Source organism: Mirounga angustirostris, unplaced genomic scaffold (genome assembly GCF_029215605.1).
Source record: "Mirounga angustirostris isolate CCGP_5_RB_7025 unplaced genomic scaffold, mMirAng1.0.hap1 SCAF_2, whole genome shotgun sequence".
NCBI lineage: Eukaryota > Metazoa > Chordata > Mammalia > Carnivora > Phocidae > Mirounga > Mirounga angustirostris.
The window spans coordinates 201,186,692-201,209,396 of NW_026991710.1; the positions used below are offsets into that span (position 1 = coordinate 201,186,692).

Sequence of the window (22,705 nt, forward strand, 5' to 3'; positions counted from 1 at the left end):
CACAGCCCTGCCCCTCAGGGAGCGCAGGTGCCTGAGCCAGACATGGAGAACTGGGGTAAGGGAAGAGCAACCCGCTAGACGAAGACAGGAGCACGTTATCTGATGCAGTTGGGTTTGGGGCAGGTTCTCCTACAGGCTGCCTGCGAGCCTCTAACTGCTCACACACTGCTGACAAATCGCCCTGACAATCTCACTCATGTGTGGCAGTTTAAGAAGCAAAACAAACAAGCCAAGGGAGAAAAGGAGACAAACCAAGAAACAGACCCTTAACAACAGAGAACACACTGCGGGTCCCCAGAGGGGAGGGGCGGTGGGACAGTAGAAATAGAGGAGGGGGATGAAGGAGAGCACTTGCCGTGATGAAAAATAAAATAAAACAACTAAACATAAATAAAAACTGCCCTGAAAGGAATATTGATAGAGAAATATAGAACAGCTGGCTCAGGGATGAGTCTGATGGCGCAGAGTGTGTCTCCTCCGTCTGGCAGGCGTCCTCAGTGACAAGCTGTCTGCTCACGCCCGCGCCCTCCTGCAGGGCTCCCCACCCACTCCTCGGGGGTCTTGCGGGTGCAGGTGCTGACGGAGAGCCCGCGACCCAGGCAGGGGAAGGTAAGACGGGCTCGCTCCAGTGAGGATGACCGACAGACATGCCCACCCTGAATAATTACAGGGAAGACCTGATTCACGGGATCATGATAAAGACACAATCACAAAGCTCTAACTAGATGCTAATAAAAAGCGTCAAAGAAAGCAAAGCCTTCCCAGTGAGGAGACCACAGCCAGGATGGAGGGGACGGGGGGCAGGCAGCTGTCAGAGGCCTTCTGAGGGAGACGGGGGATGACAGAGGCCAGGAGCCCCAGGGAGACCAGGGGACAGAGGTCCAGGCAGAGGGGACCCCAGTGTCAGCGCTGTGTGGGGGACAGCAAGATCGCCAGAATGCCTGGAAACGAGAGGAAAGGCAGGGAGGAGCCACACAGGACTTGGTGGGGGCTGGACCGTGGAGCCCCTGGGCCAGGCAGGGGTGTGGGCACGCTACTGGGGAGCCTGAGGGGACGGTGAGTGCCCTCCCAGGAGGGGCGTCCCTCGGACAGGCGCTCAGTGTGACCACAGCTGAGGCTCAGGTTCACCTTCTCTGCTGATGTTTAAAATCCTTGCTCGCCCAGCCTTTCCATTCAGCACCAGTGAAGCTCTAACAGTGGCAGGGGGGCTGGTCCCGGGTGTTGGGCGGGGAGCTGCAAGCCCGCACGAAGGCCGCCAGAGGCCTGAACGCTCAGGCCCAGCCGCCTCTGTGGAGCCTGGCCGGGTGCCCCGTGCAGTGCGGGGTTGGCTGGTGCCCCTGGGGTGCGCACGCCCTGGAGGGGAGCGGTGGGGTGTGCACGCTCTCCGCCCAGGGAGGGAGCAGGGCCTCCAGGCCACCGGACAGAGGCCGTGCAGGGCACAGAAGGGCCTCCGATGGGCCAGGGCAGGGACAAGAAGGGAACCCCCACGAACGGGAGGACAAGGGGGTCCTGGTGGAGCCAGCCCCGGCCCCTGTGTCCTGTCCACCTCAGGCTAGTGGGCACTCGGCCCTGTGTTACTGGAGGGGCAGCCAGGGCAGCCCAGAGCTCAGGGCTAACCCTCAGAAGATACAGAAGTGGTTGTTGAATGACTGAATGGTCAGTGAAGCTCCAGCGAAAATCCTCACCCTACCGTCACAGCTCAGACGGGAGCCAACAGCAGGACAATTGCTCCCGTTCTCTGGCTCCCCATTTTGCAGGGAGGAGGCCGAAGCACGGAGAACTGATGAACGTGTCCAGGGCTGCCCAGACCGTGGGGGGCTGTGGTATGCAGGTGGGCAGGCTGTCCTGGGCAGGTGGCCCGTGGGGGCTCCCCCTGTAAAGGGCAGCTTTCCTAATCTGCAGAAGTCAGGTGGCTCTAAAATGGCCTTGCCACGTGAGTGTCACCTTGGGGACCGTAATATGCCAACCCTACAGAATGTCTGTGAGGCGTGAACGAGATAATGTGAGTGAGCTGCCCAGTGTGGCATCTGCCTGTGGACGTTCACTCCATGAGAGCTGTTTGTTTCACCCACTTTGAGAAACAACCTTCCAAAAAGAACTTACAAAAAAACAAAACAAAACAAAAGAGAATGACTGATACACAAAACATAGATGGATCTCAAAAACATTGCGCTGAGTGGAAAAAACAGGACGACAGAAAAAAAGCAAATGCTGTATGTTTCCATGTTTACGAAACTGATCTATAGTGACAAAGGCAGGACGGTGACCTCCCCGAGCCAGGGTGTGGGGTCGGGCAGCAAAGGCGTCAGAGGGAAGTCTCAGGCAAGGAGCTGCTCCGTATTTTGTAGTGTAACTCCATGGACACCTATATCCACAAACCAATGTATTTTGTCAGAAGTCATTGAACTGTGTACTGAAAATGAGGGTATTTGGTTGTGTGTAAATTGTATGTTAATAAAGTTGATCTTAAAATAATACATAAATTGAAAACTTATGTCCACACAAAAACCTGCACACTTTATCCATAACTGCCAAAGCTTGGAAGCAAGCTTTGTCCTTTAGCAGATGGATGAAGAAACTGTGGTATGTTCAGACCATGGAATAGTGTTTAACACTAAAAAGAAATGAGCTATTCAACCATGAGGACATGGAGGAACCTTAAATGCACATCACCCAGTGGAAGAAGCCAGTCTGAAGGCTACTTACTCTGTGATTCCAACTCTGTGACTTTCTGGAAAGGCAAAACTATGGACACAGTAAAGAGATGAGTGGCTGCCAGCGAATGAGGATGGAGAGGGTGGTTGGGGATGGAGAGGGAGGGTTGAGGATGGAGAGGGAGGATTGAGGATGGAGAGGGAGGGCTGAGGATGGATATGGAAGGATGAGGATGGAGACGGAGGGTTGAGGTTGGAGAGGAGGGTTGGGGATGGAGAGGAGGGTTGAGGATGGATATGGAGGGATGAGGATGGAGAGGGAGGGTTGAGGTTGGAGAGGGAGGGCTGAGGATGGAGAGGGAGGGGTGAGGATGGAGAGGGAGGGGTGAGGATGGAGAGGGAGGATTGAGGATGGAGAGGAAGGGTTGAGGTTGGAGAGGGAGGATTGAGGATGGAGAGGGAGGGTTGAGGTTGGAGAGGGAGGATTGAGGATGGAGAGGGAGGGTTGAGGATGGATATGGAGGGATGAGGATGGAGAGGGAGGGTTGAGGTTGAAGAGGGAGGATTGAGGATGAAGAGGAGGGTTGGGGATGGAGAGGAGCGTTGAGGATGGATATGGAGGGATGGGGATGGAGAGGGAGGGTTGAGGTTGGAGAGGGAGGGTTGAGGATGGAGAGGGAGGGGTGAGGATGGAGAGGGAGGGGTGAGGATGGAGAGGGAGGATTGAGGATGGAGAGGAGGGTTGGGGATGGAGAGGAGCGTTGAGGATGGATATGGAGGGATGAGGATGGAGAGGGAGGGTTGAGGTTGGAGAGGGAGGGGTGAGGATGGAGAGGGAGGGGTGAGGATGGAGAGGGAGGGGTGAGGATGGAGAGGGAGGATTGAGGATGGAGAGGCAGGGTTGAGGATGGAGAGGGGAGTTGAGGATGGAGAGGGAGGATTGAGGATGGAGAGGGGGGTTGAGGATGGAGAGGGAGGGATGAGGATGGAGAGGGAGGGTTGAGGTTGGAGAGGGAGGATTGAGGATGGAGAGGAGGGTTGGGGATGGAGAGGAGGGTTGAGGATGGAGAGGGGGGTTGAAGATGGAGAGGGAGGACTGAGGATGGAGAGGGAAGGTTGAGGATGGATATGGAGGGATGAGGATGGAGAGGGAGGATTGAGGATGGAGAGGGAGGGTTGAGGATGGAGAGGGAGGGATGAGGATGGAGAGGGAGGGTTGAGGTTGAAGAGGGAGGGTTGAGGATGAAGAGGAGGGTTGGGGATGGAGAGGAGGGTTGAGGATGGATATGGAGGGATGAGGATGGAGAGGGAGGGTTGAGGTTAGAGAGGGAGGGTTGAGGATGGAGAGGGAGGGGTGAGGATGGAGAGGGAGGATTGAGGATGGAGAGGAAGGGGTGAGGATGGAGAGGGAGGATTGAGGATGGAGAGGCAGGGTTGAGGATGGAGAGGGAGGATTGAGGATGGAGAGGCAGGGTTGAGGATGGAGAGGGGGGTTGAGGATGGAGAGGGAGGGCTGAGGATGGAGAGGGAGGGTGGATAATGGAGAGGGAGGGTGGAGGATGGAGAGGGAGAGCTGAGGATGGAGAGGGAGAGCTGAGGATGGATATGGAGGCATGAGGATGGAGAGGGAGGGTGGAGGATGGAGAAGGAGGGTGGAGGATGGAGAGGGAGGGTTGAGGATGGAGAGGGAGAGCTGAGGATGGAGAGGGGGGTTGAGGATGGAGAGGGGTGTTGAGGATGGAGAAGGAGAGTTGAGGATGGAGGGGGAGGGTTGAGGATGGAGATGGAGGGCTAAGAATGGAGAGGGGTTTGAGGACGGAGAGGGAGGGTGGAGGACAGAGAGGGAGGGTAGAGGACGGAGAGGGAGGGTGGAGGACGGAGAGGGAGGGTGGAGGACGGAGAGGGAGGGTGGAGGATCGAGAAGGAGGGACGAGCAGGCGGGGCACAGAGGGTTTCGGGCAGTGAGACCACTCCGTGTGACCCTGTCACGGTGGGTACATGTCCTCACACATTCGTGCAAACCCACAGAGCATGCACCACCAGCAGCGACCCTGATGTAGACTGTGGACTCTGGGGGATGACAGTTGTCTACGCGGGCTCATCAGTGGTGCCAAATGCACCGTCCGGGGGGGATGCTGTAGTGGGGGTGCGGTTGGGGAGGCTGTGCATGTGGAGGGGGGCATATGGGACTACTGGGTTCTGTGTTACCTCCAAGGCCAGAAGCGGCACAAACTGTGCCTGCCAGGAAGGGTCCCTGATGTCCTCAGGTGCAGAAATTGCCTCTGATTTCCCAGCCCAAGGTCACGGGCTTTGGACATCGCAAGCCTTGCTAACTTTTCGGGATTCCCTTACCCGACTATAAAGGGGTTATAATAAAAAGCGCTTTCTTGGAGCCTTTGTCCCCCACACGCGGTTTGTGATGAACACAACCTCTCCGGGGCCATCCAAATGTAACCGCACAGGTGACGTCTGCCACGACAGGTGGGGGTCGAGGGGCCAGCCGGGGAGACGTGTCAGCAGGGAGGACAGCTCTATAGGGACCTGGGCCCCACATCTCACGGGTCAGGCCCCAAGCCACCCCACCACGAGCACCTGAAGTATGGTGGAGGTCGTTAAAACACAAACCCCTGGCTCCATCAAAGACATCCTAAATGGGCATCTCTCACGTCGGGACCTAGGAATTCGCATTTTCAGGAGTTCCCAAAGTGACTCTCCCAGACTCTGAGGTTTGAGAAGCCCTGACCCAGGGGCGCCTGTGGCCGGGATTTGCACACGGCGTCCCGCATAAGCATTCGGACGGGTGTTTCCATCCCGAGTCTGCAAATAAGCAAGTGTCCCACACGTTCCGTCAGCAGGGGACAGAACTGCAACTCGAAATGAACTGCAGATGACCTCCTGCCACTGTGCTTTTTCTGCCGAGTTCCAGCCAGCACCAGAGGTCAGCTTTACAGAGTTTAATGACCAATTGTCAGTGATCAGCTGTCAATGAGGGATTCCCACCCTCTGAAACACCCAGTAATGTGCGTATATAGCCTGACTTCCTTGGGATATGGCTGTGGGCATCCAGCTGCTTACTTTCTGTTGCTGGAATGTTTGGAAGCATCTGCTCAGAGCCAGTAGATCAGTCTAAAGCATCCCAGGGCCCAGGTCACTGTCGTGTTAGCACCAAAGGGCAGGGCCACCGGCCACTGGCAAAACGGGTCCCCAAGGAAAGTCCTCAATGGGCCATTGTGGTCTCTAAAGATTTGAGCACAATGAACTCTCCTTTGCAAAAACAGATTTCATTTCATCTCTTGGAAATGGTTTTAAGAAATCCTCCTTTCTCATGGGGCGAGAATCTTAGACTAACAATGTGAGCTTTTCCCGTATCCTCCATGTGCCCCAACTTTTGTTATAAAGTTCATCACCTCGGTCTGCAAAGCCCATGTGTTTTGTGGCATTACATCTAATCTAAAAGATGTGAAAGGCCAAGAAAATCATTCCAATCTATTATCAAAATCCCAAAACTCAGGGGGGAAAGTTGCAGCTGCGGAAAAGTTCAGATTAAATTCCATTTTTGCTGGGGAAAAAAAAAAAAAAAGCCATAAGGAAACTAGAAATAGCAAACTGGTCGGGGAGCTCCTGCGTCCACTCTGGCCTAAGGATGCTCTTTGAGCGTCATCCCCAGCCCCCAACGCCCGCCCCAAGAGGCAATATTTTCACGAGGCAAAGAAATAATTTCTTAAAGAACCCTTCCAAATTAACCATGACAGAGGTCCGTGCTCACGGGGAGTGCAAACTGTAAAGGGAAATGTTTGGGTCTACAGCTTTCCCCTTTTGTAGCAGCTAAAGGGGCATGAGACCCAAGGGCGTGGGTGGCATGGAAACCACCCCGCGCCACCACCTGTGGGCGGAGGGGACAGGTGAGAGGCACCTTGTAAGTTCGAAGAGCCCCCCGCGCTAATGCTTGACTACTTCCCTCGGGAGTCTTCACACTCCTCATTCACAGGCGGGGAGGCCCCGCGGGGCCTGCTGGCAGGGCTGGATCTCCCCAGCCCGGGCGAGCACGCTCCCCGCCGAGGGCGCCAAGGGGGGCTTGTGGGGGCAGAGAAGCAACACTGCACAGATGCGGGAGCGCTGGCATCTCCAAGGATTTATTTCATCTCGGCAGAAGCGGACACGTACAAGGTTTCCCGGGCGCGCCGGGTGCGAAGACCCACGCGGCAACAAACACTGCCCCGCGCACAGCGCCCGCGGGCCGAACCGGGCCTGGAGCGGCGCGGGCGTGTCTTCAGGCGACGCCAGCCCGCAGTCTGGTGGCAGCTCGTCAGAGCCCTGGACGCGCCGCAGCCTCACAAGAGGGCGCAGCCGGCCTGCGCGTCAGTCAGCTCGCTGCCCGCCGATTCACCGCGCGCCCTGCACCCGCGCGCGGGGCCCGGGCCTCCCGTGCAGGGCGCGCGCGGGTGGGCAGAAGGGCGGGCGCACCCGGCTCCGTGGTCTTCTCGCGAACAGCATCGCACAGGACCAGGAAGAGGAGGAACGCCGATGTCTGTAAGGCCCAGATACATTTTGTAGGCTCGCAAAGCATCTACAATAGGACAGAACACAAGCGCACTTCTGCTTACGTTCCAGCCGGGGCAGGTGCTACCCTGGTTTGGGGGCCGGAACGCCCCCGGCTTGAGGAAACACGGCCAAGACCCTCAAACACACCCCGTTCCGAAACGCTCACAGGAAGTTAGGCAGGAGACCCACGGACGAGCCAGGGTTACTGAAGCCGCCCCAGGAACGAACACAGATGCGGCCGATGGCTCCATTTGTCCAGTGCCCGCCGCAAGACCCAAGAGGAAGGGTTTGAACTGCAGCAAAAGCGCGGCAGAGTCTGTGAGTCCTCTTAAAGGAGAGAGGTGCCACCAGAGACGCAGAAATCCCATCAGCAAGTCCCAAACCCAGCCCCAGAGAGCTGCCCAGAGTCAGCTGTGGTGCTCGGGTTGTTCCCAAGACCAAGAATAAACACAGCAAAGAAGACGTCTCCAGGCGCCCGTCTTTGGGTTTCAAGTGAAACTCGATGGACAACAGGTTGCCAGCTAACCAAAGGATGGAGCTTTTCTGTCTACTGCGGTCTCCCCCGACAAGACCACTGCTCTTTCGAATAGGTGGAAACGTCCGTGTGCGGGGGTTAATTTTATGAGAATTACGGATGGTCCTCCTCCACACATTAGGTTCACTTGCCTCTGACAGATCAATCATCAGGAGTATGTCTGCAGCAAAACAAGCCACCGGGTGAATAATAATAGGTATTCCTACACAGTGCTGGACGCAGATCAGAGCATCAGGTTGTACATGCAAAGGCCCCTCCTTGGAACATCAGCGGTCAGGGGCAAGTCTCAGCAGGGACTGTCCCCCCACATCCCCACCCCCAACAAGCAATCCTCCACATCATGGCCCCAGAGGGCTGGTGTTTCTGCTTGCTCGACTGGTGCAAGCCTTGTGGCTACAACTCTAAATACTGGCCCCGAAAGCAAAATAAAGTGGTCCCCATGGCATTTGCTTCTCTGAGGTATTCCCATTTAGAAATAAGCACATTCTTCTATGTCCTTTCGCCTACCCTTACGTTCCCCTGGGCTTCCTCGTGTATTCCACTGGGACAAGCCCCTGGAGCTCCAAGGCCAGTTCCCGCAGGAGTGACCCCATGTCCAGGGCTGGCCTTTGTTAAATGAAATCATAAAACAACACACAGAACTCCAGCTGGGCATGTGATGGTGAGGCTCTTGGCACCTGCCACCCAGCACTTCCCGGGTGCTCCTGTGGGGACGGGTCTACTCTGGAAACCCATCTCCACAGTATTTTGTTTTGAAACAGTGAACAGGAATGATTTCTCGAGCAAAATCACAGTGAAAGTATTTTATGAATTAGAGATTTAAGGAATGAAAATATTAGCCTGGTTCCATTTCATATAAAAGCTTTAGCATAAATATAGGAACATTCTAGAGGAAAATGTGCTACGATACAAGGCGTACGTTTCTTTAAAAGAACATTATTTGTTTCCTTTGCTCTAACTTCTCTTTCTACTACCATTTCTGCATTCTACTCCTATAGAAGGCCAGGAAATATGAAGTCTGTCCTTCTTTCCTAAGAAGATGATGAGCCAGGCTGCCAAGATATCCTCTTGGCTCATGAGCAATCATGAGCAAGCACACAGATCACCGAACACACTCTAACTGAAATCATAAATCCCATTCCTCCAGCACATGCACAAAGATGCAAGCTGGTCATTTCTAAACATACTTAACCAATAACTTTCTTAATCACAGACTCTTTAAAAAGCGTAACTTATTTCCCAACGACCCACTACTGCTACAGAGACGTCAACCCCCATCACTGGATTAAGAAGTTAAGAGTAGGAAAGGGGTGTATGATTTCCTCTAATTAACTGCCAGTGACTTTCATGTGTACTTTTCCTATTATAATCAAAAAATGGATTGGATTCAGAATCCAGATCAGTTTACCTCTATTTGTGAGCATATACTTTAACCTTAAATTCTTAATAAATCATAAACTCTGTCTACACCTATTTGGAAAGTAAACGTTATAACAAATGAGAAACAATCATTTGGTTTCTTTTTAATGCTCGTGACCTCTCAAAGTACTGAGTTTCATGTTAATTCTATTAGGGTATTTTGGAATTCAATTAGAAAAATGTAGTTTACTTGCTAATTACATTATAAATATATGTTATTTTCCCTTATGTCAATATGCTTCTTGTCACTCTGCCACATCATGCTTGTAAAAATTAATTTCCCTCGTCAGAATTACCTAATACATACATAGAACATCATAAGTAGTGGGTTCCAAAGGTGCCTACGTGTTCGTCTTTAGAAGTGTCAAAAAGACTGGTTTTAGCCTTCTTCTTGGGGGGAGGGGGAGGGGTAATCATTTCTTTGAGCCCATTATAAAATATGAAGGTGGCTGAGCATGTATAGGATACCTGACGAAGGTACCTTTTAAAATAGACAAGCATCCTTGTGGGTCAGCTTTTCCTACTCATGGTCTGCTCTCTGAAGTAAGAGTAAATCATTACTAGGACATCGGACATAATCATTAACACCCTTTAACTTAAAAATCTGTAACCCATCTCAGTTGAAAGGTGAGAAGGAGCTGCCCTTGAGAGGGGGGTGAGGCCCATTCTGTGGCATGTGCATTCGGCAGGGGAAATCCTTCCACCGCTTGCTGGACAAGAGACACATTGTACCAAAGATCCCACCTTTCATGCTTGCGAAATCGGGAACTAACCCAACCCACACTTGAACACAGGATGACATGAGCCTCTTAACTAAATTAGAAAAGTTTTAAGAGCTCTACCTATGGGTAATGAGCTTAAGCCTCAAGCCATCAGAAGTGTGGCCTTCTTCCAGTGGCTCACCAATACAGCTCACGGTGGCCTAGGGCCGGGTCTCCCCTGTGGCTCCGAGGCCCGGAGCTGTGTGCGCAGGGCCTTCTCCGGGCGGAGCGAGGAAGCTACTGCGCAGACTCACGTCTGGCCAACTCTCCACCCGACCCCCAGCACGCCCGGGCACCCTCTGGGACCCACCCATCGATCCTGAGGCTTAATCTTCCAATTCCTTCTCCTTCTCCCCCAGATATCCCGTGTCATATTTGTAAGGTTACCTATTTGCACGCACCTTACATATCATGCCATTGACCCCGTTAAGCATAGCGGCGCAAAAAAGGAACGCAGAATAGGGCAGCAGACCTTAAAACAGCATTGCAAAAAGTCTTCAAGGCCCCGCGACAAGCTTCCAACTTCAAAGTGTTTAAATGGTCCGCGTGGACAGCGCCCACGCCAGGGCTCTCTCCGCGGCCCCCTCCCAGTTGGATCTCCGCCCACGGGGGCGTGCCTGAGGGAGGTGCCCCCCCGCACCCCCCCGCCCTACGCGGCGCCCTCCTCGCCTCGGTCTGGCTTCTCCTCGGGCAGGTTGAGCACGAACGGGAAGAGCGCGCCTCGGGCGTCCAAGGGGACGCGGAGCGGCGCGGGCTCGAAGCTGCCGCCTTCGCCCGCGCCCACGTCCGCGCCGGGCTCGCTGTCCTGCGGGGGCACGAAGCGCCAGGTGCCCGCGCGGCTCACGCAGTAGATGGTGCCATCCAGCGCCACGCAGCGGAAGGGCTGCAGGCCGGACGGCGCGCCCGGGGGGCGCAGGTGCGCGGCGCAGCGGCTCCACTGCTTGGCTAGGCAGTGGTAGCGGAGCACGCTGACGCCTCCGGCCGACGGGGCCGCCGCCTGCGAGTCGCCACGGCCCCCGCCCAGGTCGAAGCGGTAGATGAAGCCGTCCAGGGCCACCATGGCCGCGGAACGCTCCCTACTGCTGCTGCACGGGCACTCCTGCCACTCGTCGCGCCGCGGGTCGTACTTGAGCAGGCGGTAGAAGAGAGAGCCCCCGGACACGTAGATCTCGCCGTTGCAGGTGGTGGCTTCGTGCGCGACGGCGAAGGCGCCGCGCGGTAGCGGGGCCACGGCGGCCCAGCGGTCGGCGCGCGGGTCGTAGCGCTCCACGCTGAGCAGGCACTCGCCGCCCACGGCGTACAGGTGGCCGTCCAGGGCCAGCAGCTGCAGCTGCGAGCGCGCCTGGCGCAGCGGACGCACGGTGCTCCAGCGGTCGGTGGCCGGGTTGTAGCAGAAGACCTGGTCCGAGGGGCGCGCGCGGCCGTCGGGACCCGCAGGCCCCACGCCGCCGGCCACGAAGAGGTAGTTGTAGAGCACGCACAGCCCGCAGCCCCGCGCCGGCGCGCCCTCGGGCAGCCGCGTCAGCTCGCGCCACTCGCCGGCCGCCTCGTGCAGGCAGTAGACGGCGGCGTCGCCCCGGCCCTCCGCGTCCCCCGACGGGCTCTGCGGGCGGCTGCCCGCGCGCTCCCCGGCCGGTCCGAGCGCGGCGGCCAGCAGGCGGGCCCGGCCGGCGCGCAGGCGGCGGCGCAGCAGCAGGTCGCGCTCGGCGCCGGACAGGCGCCCGAACACGGCGGGCTCGCGCAGCACGTCCAGGTAGTGGTCGCTCATGAAGCGGTAGGCTGCGTCGCGCAGCTCGGCCAGTCGCTGCCGCTTGGCCGCGCTCAGCACCTCGTAGCAGTTGGCCAGGCTCAGCTGCGGCGCCACGGCGTCGGTGGCGCGCTGCACGGCGCACGGCAGCTGCAGGCGGCGCGCGCCGGCCACCACCTCGGCCACGTTGTCGGGCCGCACGCCCGCCATGCGCCCGCTGTACGCGTAGGCCAGGAGCAGCCGCAGCGCCGCCCAGCCCACGCCCTGCACCCGCAGCACGTCCCGGGACGCGCGCGCGCGGAAGTAGTCGCTGCGCGCCGCCAGCACCGCCTTGTGCGCCCGCAGCCGGCGGCCGGACACCTCGATGACCAGGTCGGGCTCCCCGTGCGCGGGCCCGACGCCCGGCGGCACTGGCGGGGCGTCCGCGGGCTCCTCGGGGGACACGGGCTCTTCCAAGGACGCGGGCTCCTCGGGGGACACGGGCTCTTCCGGGGACGCGCGCTGCTCGGGTTCCGCGGGCTCTCCCGGCGACACGGAATCCTCGGGGGGCGCGCGCGGCTCGGGCTCCCCGGGCTCCGCGGGGGACGCGGCGCCCGCGCCGCCGACCTCCCACTGCCGCTCCACCACCAGCTGGCCGCTGCGACGCGAGGGCGGGGAGGACGCTGCGCCTTCCGCCGCGGAGGCGCGAGACTGCGGCGGGGAGTCGTCCCCGGAGCTGAAGCACAGCGACGCGCTGAGCCTGCAGGGTGTCTGCGCGTCGGGCGGCTGCAGGCTGCCCTCTCCCGGAGCCGCGGGAGCGCCGCGCCGGCCCCCGGCCTGGCCGCACGCGCCCTGCGCAAAGGCGCCCCCGGCCTGGGCCCCGCGGCCCTGGTCGTCCCTGGGGTAGAGGGCGCAGGGGGGCACCGGGTTCTCCATGGGGCCGCTGGCCTTCGCCGCCGCCGCCGCAGCCAGCCCCCCGCTCAGCAGCCCCCCATGACGGCGCCCTGACTCGGGCTGCTCTCGGGCTCTAGCTTCGCGGGCTTTTCCTGGCCCGCGCGATCCGGTTTCCCTTCTGCGTGCACAGCTCCGTTGGCTCACACAGCGCTGCCCTCTCCCGCGAGGAGGACTGTGTCGGCCCAGCGTGCACTCAGCTGAACTGCCGAAGGGCAGGCTCGTCAGCGCCGGCTAGCCAAGTGCCCGGGGGCGGGGGGTGTCTCCGTGGCTTTGTCTGCAGGCCGGCGCACGGATGCCTCCCTGCAGGTACCGCCCCGCCACGGCCTCCGGGGTATCTGCAGTTCCTTCTCCGCAGCGCTGAGCTACCTGCAACGGCTAACAAACCAGGGCAGGCCCTTTCTTTCTGGGCCAGTGTTCATCACTTTACTTTCATCCCATCAGTTCCATCGCTGCGTCCCAGGACGAACCCGCCCAAGGCAGGCTGCCTCTAAAGTTAAGAGCCGGGTTTTAACTCCTTTTCCTGTGCAGCGCACCCCACGGAGCTCGATTTTATTTTTAAGACTCCCATTTGTGATTCGGGTTTCTATTAGTCTCCTGTCCCGGCATCAGCAGCTCCTGATGTGTCTGCATCCACACTGTTCACCCCCCTCCCCGGGGGGGTTGTCCATAATTCACTTGCCAGGTGGGTGTTAGAAAAACACCATTACTGCAGGAGAACTGGCCTTCCTCGCTGATCTGTCAGGAGCCTCTTCCTTTGTTGGAACATCAGGTGTTTCCATATGGTGTCAGCACACTCTTCTTGTTCCTGTTTGTGGGAGAGAGAGACGGTGTTTGAGTGTGCGTTTTTCAGCGGGGTTATTGTGGGTCAGTGGGGTCTACCACACTCCCCACCACTGCCAGGTTAGGGGGCTCACAGTGGGTGGGAAAGGGGAGTGTGACTCTTCACTGCTGGAGAGTTTGATGAGTAAGATATACAGAACAACTTAGGGATTTTTTAGAAGTGCCCTCTCCTTATTCCTGCCCTGTTTGTGAGGCCCATGAAGGAGAACCCAATTCAGGCAATGCCCTTTAAAAACATTGGGTTGACCCAAACAAAACTGCTTGTTTTATGGGAAAAAAATATATAAAGCAGTCAAATGTCAACAAATTCCTATTCTCAACCTAGTGAGATGTATGCGTAAAGGACGTTCAGTGAGAAAGCATAATTAACCTTATTAATTTTACTAATATGTGACAGTTTTCCTATAGTCCTTCCCAGTTGGTTTCAAAAACAAATATTTGGAGAGGGAGCTGAGGACACTTCTCTGGAGCTGGCCTCGGAGGCTCAACTCTGAAATCTGTTTGAACTGCTCATTCTTGGAATTGTGTCTCTGAAAAACCTCAGAGAAGCAATTCTCCAAATAGCCCATGTGCAGCAAAAGAAAGGCCAATGCAGAAAAAAAAAAAAAAAAGTATGTGGAAGGCAGATGTGAGCACCTGCAGATGAATGTTAAAATGTAATCTTTCCTAGGGCACCTGGGTGGCTCAGTTGGGTTAAGCGACTGCCTTCGGCTCAGGTCATGATCCCAGGGTCCTGGGATCGAGTCCCACATCGGGCTCCCGGCTCAGCGGGAAGCCTGTTTCTCCCTCTCCCACTCCCCCTGCTTGTGTTCCTGCTCTCTCTGTCTCTGTCAAATAAAAAAATAAAAAAAAAAAAATGTAATCTTTCCTAAATTGGCAAAACCTTCTGAGACTCCCCAGCCTGAAAGGGGTCTTAGCAGTCTTACCATGAACATAAGGGGAGAATCAGATTGTGTTGTAGCTTTCTAAAGAAGAGAACAGAGGCAAGAAAAACACCAAGTACAGCTTAGTTTTATCATTATTAGGTAGGATGGGTTAGCCTCTCAAATGAGACAGATGATTCTTAAGCAGCTTCCCCAGCATCTCCTGATTTCTGCCTATCCTACTGAAGACCGTTCCCTGATCCTTATAAATGCTCAGGGTTGAGCATATATACCTGCTTGCCCTCTGCTTCCTTCTGCTGTTACTAAAAACGCTTTCCCATTATTTTAGCAGTACACGTCTTCCAAGTTGGAAATTCAAAACATTCCATTCTCTCTCCCTCTCCCGTCCTCTCTCTCTCCCAGAAATCTTTATCGGTAACTCCCATGGCACATCACTGTATGCAAGGCAGCGTCCAGGACGCACGGAAATGCCGGGGTAGGAAAGGCTGAGTGAGCTGAAAGCCTGGCCTGCAGGGGTGCGTGGGTCGCGGAGGAGGCCAGCAGGACAAACGCGCTCCTGTGTTGACTCAGCTGTGGCCCAGCCCCGCCGCGATGCTGTCTCTGTGCCGTCCATCCTGTCCCGAGCCGCCACGCCCAGCGAGGTGGCCGTGAACGCTGGTGCACGGCGAGGGAGTGTGGAACATGCTGGGACGCTCGGAGCCGCGATAAAGCAAAGCGCGTGGCACCGTCCCAAGGATGAACGGTGCTTGCTCAGTCGGCGAGGGGATTCGAGGGAAAGTCTGATAGAACTAAGGCGCACTAACATATCTTACTCAAAAATTCATAGATACAGAGAACAGAGGTTGTCGGAGTCAGGGGTGGGAGAAATGGACGAAGAGGGTCGAAGGGTAAGTGTGTGTGTGCGTGTGTGTGTGAGCACGCGTGTGCCCATGTGCTGGTACGTACGCATGTGTGAATCTTAATGTCAGAAAATCTGAGAACTGGCTGTTATTAGGCTCGTTCTTTAACACTTCTGTACACCGCACAGGACCGTAGACCTCAGAGGACTAACCTAGTGTTTTCTTTCTTTTTGTGGCCTGAGAAAGGGTTCCAGAACTTCCTGGCTCTTTCGCTGGCTTGACTTGCTAGAATGAATAAAAACCTGAGCCCTAAAGGTTGTCTTCGTTGTAAATCATACTGAAAGAAAAGGCATAGAACAGGACATGTTTTTAAAGCTTAAGTTTGGAACTCTGTTTTAAAAGCCCTGCAGAAGCAGGCCGGTAAGTATGTTGTTGTAACTACAATTAAGCAGGGGCTGTAGCTCCACAAAGAAACCAGCACAACCCAGGTAGCGGGTGGTCTGAGCGCTGGCGCGGTCTGGTGTCCTCCAAGACACAGACGTGGTTCTCAGCCCAGCCAACCAGCGAGAGTAACACGCGATTCTCTGGAAAACCGTGCCTCTAGAGTTCTTCCGACGATACCACTTTTCCTCACCAACACACATGAGCGTTCTGGAATTGTGTCCTCTTGCACGGTATTTCCAGCAGAGGTGGCTTGACACCGCTCCATGGACGCCTCCTCACCGGGCGCCCCGTGCACCCGGGCTGCGATTAGAGCCGGTCACACCAGCCTCCCTGGGACGGAGCCGTGACAGTCCTTCCCAGCTCAGCCCCACGACCGGCCCTGCACCCAGCGACCACGTCAGGAATCCCTGTGCCTGTCCAGCCAGCCGTGGCAATGCCCCACACACGTTGTCAGGGATGCGGGGCAGCCTTCCGCTCTGACGTCAGGTGCGGTGACGCTGAGTTGGGAGCTGGGAGGCCAACCCCAGCAGTCCCTCCACCAGGGAAGCCACGGTCCCCAGCACTGCAAGTGTCTGGCCTCTTGTGAGTCTCACCCACCACCTTGCAGAACAGGTGGATCAGATTCCACAGGAGAAATGAGGACATTAGGCAGAGAATTGTTTCTTTTTCAAACGGTGTCAAAGAAACTCAACAGTAACAGCTCTATCTTTCCTCCCCCCAGAATGACCATTACTGTGATTTCACCTTAAAACTGATGGGGAGGAGTCAGCCCATTGGGCATTAACAGTCCTGAGACATCAGCAACTCTGCTAAGTTGCTTCATGTCAAATTTCTCTGGGTTGGAAGTCAGGGTCCCCCCCCCATTTTGTGGTTGGTTCTAGAATCAGAATTCCACGAAGAGGCTCCTGGAGGACTCTGTTTGGACGCCCGTCTTGGTCATTAGAAGTAACTGAAACTCCCTAAGCAATGGTGGCCTGGGGAAGGTCACCATCAGGGGCTGCCCTGAACACCACCTTGGAGGTTGCTGCATCAGAGAGAAGACAGAGTCCTGGCATATCGGGACGCGCCAGGGGGAGACGTGCCTGACACTCACAGGCTTTCTTCTTGACTCTAGTTAGAAAACCTTTCAGTAAGAACAAGTTTTACTTAAATATAATTTATGTGGCATTTCCCCCTGACGGATATGAATTTCTTCTTGACCTTATACATACCTAAACAGAATTTTTTAAAGTTTCTTTCCATGAATTTCTTGACTATTAATAGGAATTTTTAAAAATGATTGTATGATTTCCTAATGTGGACACTATTTATGTATCTAATGTGGATATTAGTTTATTTAAAACTAAATATGCTTCATTGTAACACAGGTTGCTTAAAAGAATCTTTCTTTTAAATTATTAGGGTCAGCTTTTTAAAAAAACATACTTGTTAATAGACTGAGGAGACTCATCTGAGCTTCTGCGACACGTAGCAGATTTTGTTGCTCGTAAGGAGTTCCTCCTCAGTGTTGTCCACGTCCTGCCCACCCTGTTGTTCCATATACATCTCCATCCACACCCCGTTAGGTCCCGGGGTCCCTGGGACAGCACCTGCACCGTGCCCACCGTGTGCCTTCCCCAACACCAGAAAGACACCGTTCTCCCAGTAAACAGCAAATAGTCAATGTGAGGTTCATTAACAAAGAAAGCCATGAATACAAGAACCACCATAGAGTCCTAGGAACTTGTAGGGAACCTCAGGAATTCGATTTGATTATAGAATGTGTTGATTTGCTTCAGCTGTTCATACAAATATTGCTTTTCAAGATGATTTCTTCTTCGGGCCCCAATTTAAATGAGTTGGCAGTTTCGGAGGCGGCCTTGAGCAGGTGGGTGGGGAGGGCGCCCAGGCTGTAGGCTGACCCATGCTCTTCGCCCCCATGCCTGGTTCACATTTCCTGAGTACCCTTCACGGTAGGGAACAGAGTTTTAGGAGGTCAAATTACAAAGCCCAAAGCCAGCCATGGGGAAGCATCCTTCACAAAATACTTCTTCATTTGGAAATGCAGCCCATTAACACTCCTGTCTGGCTGCCGAAAGCAAGGTGGTGTGTGGAATCTCAGGAGACATGAAAAGTGGTAGCCCCAGAGTCTGCCTGCAAGAGGCTTATAATAGGTTTCAAGCATGGAGATACTCAGTGAGTAACAGGAACCTAAAACCAATGTAGGCAATACATTCTGTGTAGTTTAGAAATGACAGGGTGGCTGGTGACAGAGTTTGCTGGATAATTAGATAATTAGATGAATATGTGGCTGCCCTTCAGGAGGTCAAGTGACACTGATTAGAGTTTATTCCACCAGACTACAATCTATAATTCTATATTTTAGGAAGGACATTCCTGAAAGACCAGATGAACTGTGACACAGCCTGACTACACAGCAGGAGTAATAAAGGTGACAGCTAACGTCTCCTGTCCCCGGCACGGTTCTCCTGGGTGAGCATCATACAAACGTGCGAGGGCCTTGCTTCCATTAGCTGCATTTTGCAGAAGAGGACATGAGACGTGGGGAAGTCTCACCGGCATCGTGCAATGACGCGAGCAGGCAGCTCCTAAGTGTCAGGGCCAGAATTGGAACGAGCAACCTGGCTCCAGGGCACACGCCCGGGAGCTCCAGGCCCGATGCCTCTGGAAGCGATCGGTCCATCACTAGCGCTGACCGCGAGGGAGGGGACTTCAGCTGCATCCACAGGCTCAGTGGACGGAAGCCTACACGGTCTCTGGAGCCCAGTCTGTTGCTCAGGGCAGCCCGTCCACAGGGTCCTAGAAACTGGATGCCCCACCCAGCTCTGAGAATAAAGCAGACGGCAGTGCTCGGGCACCTGCCTGGAGCCCTTTTGTGGGAGTTATTAGGGGAGTTACAATCTGTAATTTTAGGGGGTTGAATCTTTGGCAGGGAATAATGGGAACAAGTAACCTTACTGGGAATTTCCCGAATAAAAGCTTTACATAATAGCTATTCTTCAAGTCCAGAGTCCACGGCTGGTGACGGAGGCAGTGAGCCATCTGTCCAAGACACCTGCGTCCTCGTGCAGGTTTGTGTCTTAGACCCTTGGCTGCCCCAAGCCAGCTGTGTGGGCATTGAGCCACAGCGCGCCTCGTTCTCGAGCTCCGGCAGGGGCACCGCGTCTGGGGTTACCGCCTGCCTCACTCCCTGTGAGGTGGTGCGGTCTGTGTTCCCGGAGAAGGTCCGAGATTAGCTCCACGCAGGATCACCCCTTGTCTGCCGCGCATCCCCCTTCTCTAGAACGTGAAATTCAGGACGGAAGATTTCCTTAGTCATTCTGTCCTCGCTACGGTGATGGGCTCTCCAAGGACAGCCAACCAGTAAACATTTGACTGATGACTGAATGGATGATGTTAACCAGGGAAACTAGAGAAAACAACCCTGAAAACATCCACATGTAAACCACATAAAACCAAGTTCTGAAACTGTACCGGGATGACGTGCTTTACAGTTTTACCAATGAGATGGGAGACTGCTCACCAAAACAGCTCTTGAAAGGGACTGGAGGTTGTCTCTGGGGGTTGGATTAAAGATGGGCTTTCTAATCTTCTCTACAACATGCTGAGTTTCTACATTCTCTAAAATGCATATATAATGCTTTTACAATCATAAAAAGTTGTGGGTTTTAAGTTACAGATTTGCTCCAGGCCCAGCCCAGCACACGGCCGGCTCCGGGCCTGGCTCAGCAGAGCACGGCCTCAGGCCAGGTCTCTGGCTGTGCTGATGCAGCTGCCTTCCAGCTGATGCAGGAGGAGGAAGGGCCCTGCCTCAGTGGGTCAGCAAGCAGAAATCAAAGGAAAGCTTGTCTTCACTAGAAGAAAAGGAAGCCAACTCACAGAGCAAAACCTAGGAGATGGAAGGAGAGGCCCTTTGATCGAGCCATGCCTACAGCCAGCCTCACCCTGGGACTTCTGAGGGATGTGAGCTCGTACATTCCATTTGTAACATAAGCTAACTTGTGTGGGATTCCCATCCCTGGAAACTGCGGTCCTTCTAACTAAAAACCAGGACCTGCCTCACAGCACTGCCCTGGGGATTACCTGGGACGTTTGTAAAGAACTCAGCACAGGGGCGCCTGGGTGGCTCAGTTGGTTAGGCGACTGCCTTCGGCTCAGGTCATGATCCTGGAGTCCCGGGATCGAGTCCCGCATCGGGCTCCCTGCTCGGCAGGGAGTCTGCTTCTCCCTCTGACCCTCCTCCCTCTCATGTTCTCTGTCTCTCATTGTCTCTCTCGCAAATAAATAAAAATCTTAAAAAAAAAAAAAAAGAACTCAGCACAGCACAGGGCCTGCCCCCGGGAGGCATGCACAGTGAGGGTTCCCACCCTGGCCAACATCACAGACAGTCTGGACCAGGACCGAACGAGCGCTGACAATCCCAGCCATGTGCACAGACAAGCCCCCAGCGCCATCACAGCAACTTCCCGGTTCATGCTCGTGACCATGGACAAGGACAAGTAGGACGATCACCAGGGTCTTGATTCGGTAAAGGAGAAAATGCTTGACGCCCAGAAATCGCCAGTTACTAGTCTCATAAAACCAAAAACTTGGGGCACCTGGGTGGCTCAGTCAGTTGAGCGGCTGCCTTCAGCTCGGGTCATGGTCCCAGGGTCCTGGGATCGAGCCCTGCATCGGGCTCCCTGCTCCGCGGGGAGCCTGCTTCTCCCTCTCCCACTCCCCCTGCTTGTGTTCCCTCTCTTGCTGTGTCTCTCTCTGTCAGATAAATAAATAAAATATTTAAAAAAAAATTATAAACCAAAAACTTTAGCAACAGACCCAAACCACAGCACAGTTTTCCCTTTTCCCATCTCTGGAGTGTTGAACACGTGGCCTCAGAAAAAATGCCAGAGATGGTTCTAGCTGTTCAGCACATGAGCTGGCCACCCGAGCCCACAGGGACGGCCTCCTGCCGGTCAGGAATTCAAGAAGGTTGGTGGGAACCTGGGATTCCAGCCCGAGGTGCCGCGCTTTGCGGAGCTGCGCCCCCCACTCCGCGGGCAGCTCGGGGCGTGCTGTGCTGGGGGCCACGCGGTGGGAGGGGGTCTCTGTGTCCGCACCCTTGGCCATCCCCAGTTACCGCCCACTGGGAGGGAGTGAAGCAGGGTGGAGAGATGAAATTTACATTAACCCAGTCTGACAACTAGGTCAAAATTTGTTGAATGGATTTATACTGTTCTGCTTTCTCCATCAGATCATGGATTTTTTAAAATTCAAGAGTTCTGAGATACACACCATGTTAGAGCTCCAGGATGCACGAGACGCTCCTTTGTTGGTGACAGAATGCCCACACTGGGAACGAGAGGGGGATGGGACGAGCTACTGCAGGTGGCTCAAGGGAGCACTGGGTCTTGACACGCCACCTGCAGCAAGATCAGATGGCTGCTGACTGCAAGCTGCCCCACGGTCCTGTGTGCCCCCGAGTCACAGGCCTGCAGAGATGAACGAACGGGTCTGCACATTCCTTCCAAAGACCGTCTCCTAGGTTTCCGGAAGTGCCTTCGGAGCGCAAACTCAGGATATGTTGAAATAGAAGCATTTGTCTGTCCTTGTGGGTCCAGATTCAAGAATTACAGATTTAGCCAAACATACCGTGTGAACACTAAGGTTACAGATAGAATCACTGAGCGTCTGGAAAGAGGCACGTGAATTGCAAAACCATGCTGCACTTTGTAGCTATAAGATGCAAATCTGAGCAGGATGTGGGTAAGCCTGACTCTTCCAAAGTAAATCTGTTCTGTGCATCCACTGAAATAAATCTGAGTGTCTCACCAATGATGGAAAGCTGGAGTCAGAAATGAGAGATTACCTGAGACAAATAAATCCCAGTTTCTCCTCAATCGTTCAATCTGTTAAATCCCCATGGATACCTCAACATTGATAAATAATTAACAATCTTCATTCATTTGCCCATTTATTGACAGATATATACTGAACACCTACAATGTAGCAGGAAGTGTACGAGGTACCAGAATGCATCTAGGAACCCAGCCGATGTGGTCCCAGCCCCCACCGAGTTCATGGTCCAGTGAGGAAGGCAAGCCTGAAGCTGTTCTATGAATTCCAAGGGAATGACAAACTTATGTCATGAAGGAAACACACACAATTCTGAGAGAGAATGATGGCTGGACCGGATTTCTACTCTGGGATCAGGAAAGACTCCTCTGAGAATAGGGAATGCATGCTGAACCCCGAGAGGAGACGCAGTGAGGCAGGTAGAGTAAGAGAGGCTAGCGAGGGGGAAATCCAGTTGACTAGTTCTAGAAACAGGAGGAGGCTGGATGCACTGGGGAGCTCTCCGGGGTCAGCAGATCCACCACACCCAGGGAGCCTCAACGTCTCCATTACAATGGACATCCCTTGATGGTTGGTGGGGAAGTGAAGGGAAGGTGACCTGGACGTACAGTGATCAGTCCTGTGCTTGAGAAAGATTGCTTTGTGTCCTTTTGCACAAAAAGAATTCACTAAGTTGCTTTTAGACTGATTTTGGATCTGCCAAAATTACGGTACACGTTAAAAATGAACTGGATTTACATGTATCGCTGTGAATACATTTCAAAAACACAATTTTGAATTTTTGAGGGTTGGCGGTTTGTAGAAAGAAACTGCGTGATACCATTTACCTACATTTTACACACGAAAAAAAAATACTGTATGTTTTGGGAATGTGAAGAGGATAGGCAGGGATCCCAAGAAGGAAGGAAGGAATGGGACCTACTCGGTAATATTTGTTTTTTTTTTTTTTTCCTAAATGTAAAGCATAAAGGGCAAAAGAATAATGTATGTACTTCTTTTTATTACATTATTATGTTTGAAATATTTCATAATTGATTATTTGAGATGTAATTCTGTATGTTTAAATGGCTACCAGTATTTATCAGTTAATGAATCTGGCTTAGTCCTGAAAATGGAAGGAAGCCACACAACCTTAAACATAAGTAGAGTTCATCTTCAGGGTAGGAATCCCCTTAAGGTACCTATTCCTAGTGCTGGAGTCGTCAGTTAGGTAACTTATTCAGTTCAGCTTCAAGTTCCAGTGGAATGGAAATATGGCAAAATTAAATAAAA

The 22,705-nt window shown here is 54.2% G+C and overlaps 1 protein-coding gene across 1 annotated transcript in view; it reads right to left on the reverse strand.

The window, feature by feature from the left end:
• Positions 1 to 6,765: 6,765 nt before the first annotated feature.
• Positions 6,766 to 22,705, reverse strand: part of KBTBD11 (kelch repeat and BTB domain containing 11) — a 38,021-nt gene continuing 22,081 nt past the window's right edge. The window contains exon 2 of the mRNA XM_045879508.3: positions 6,766 to 13,396. Within this exon, the coding sequence (XP_045735464.3) occupies positions 10,561 to 12,573 (2,013 nt within the window). The 5' untranslated portion in view covers positions 12,574 to 13,396 and the 3' untranslated portion in view covers positions 6,766 to 10,560. The remainder of the gene's footprint in view (positions 13,397 to 22,705) is intronic.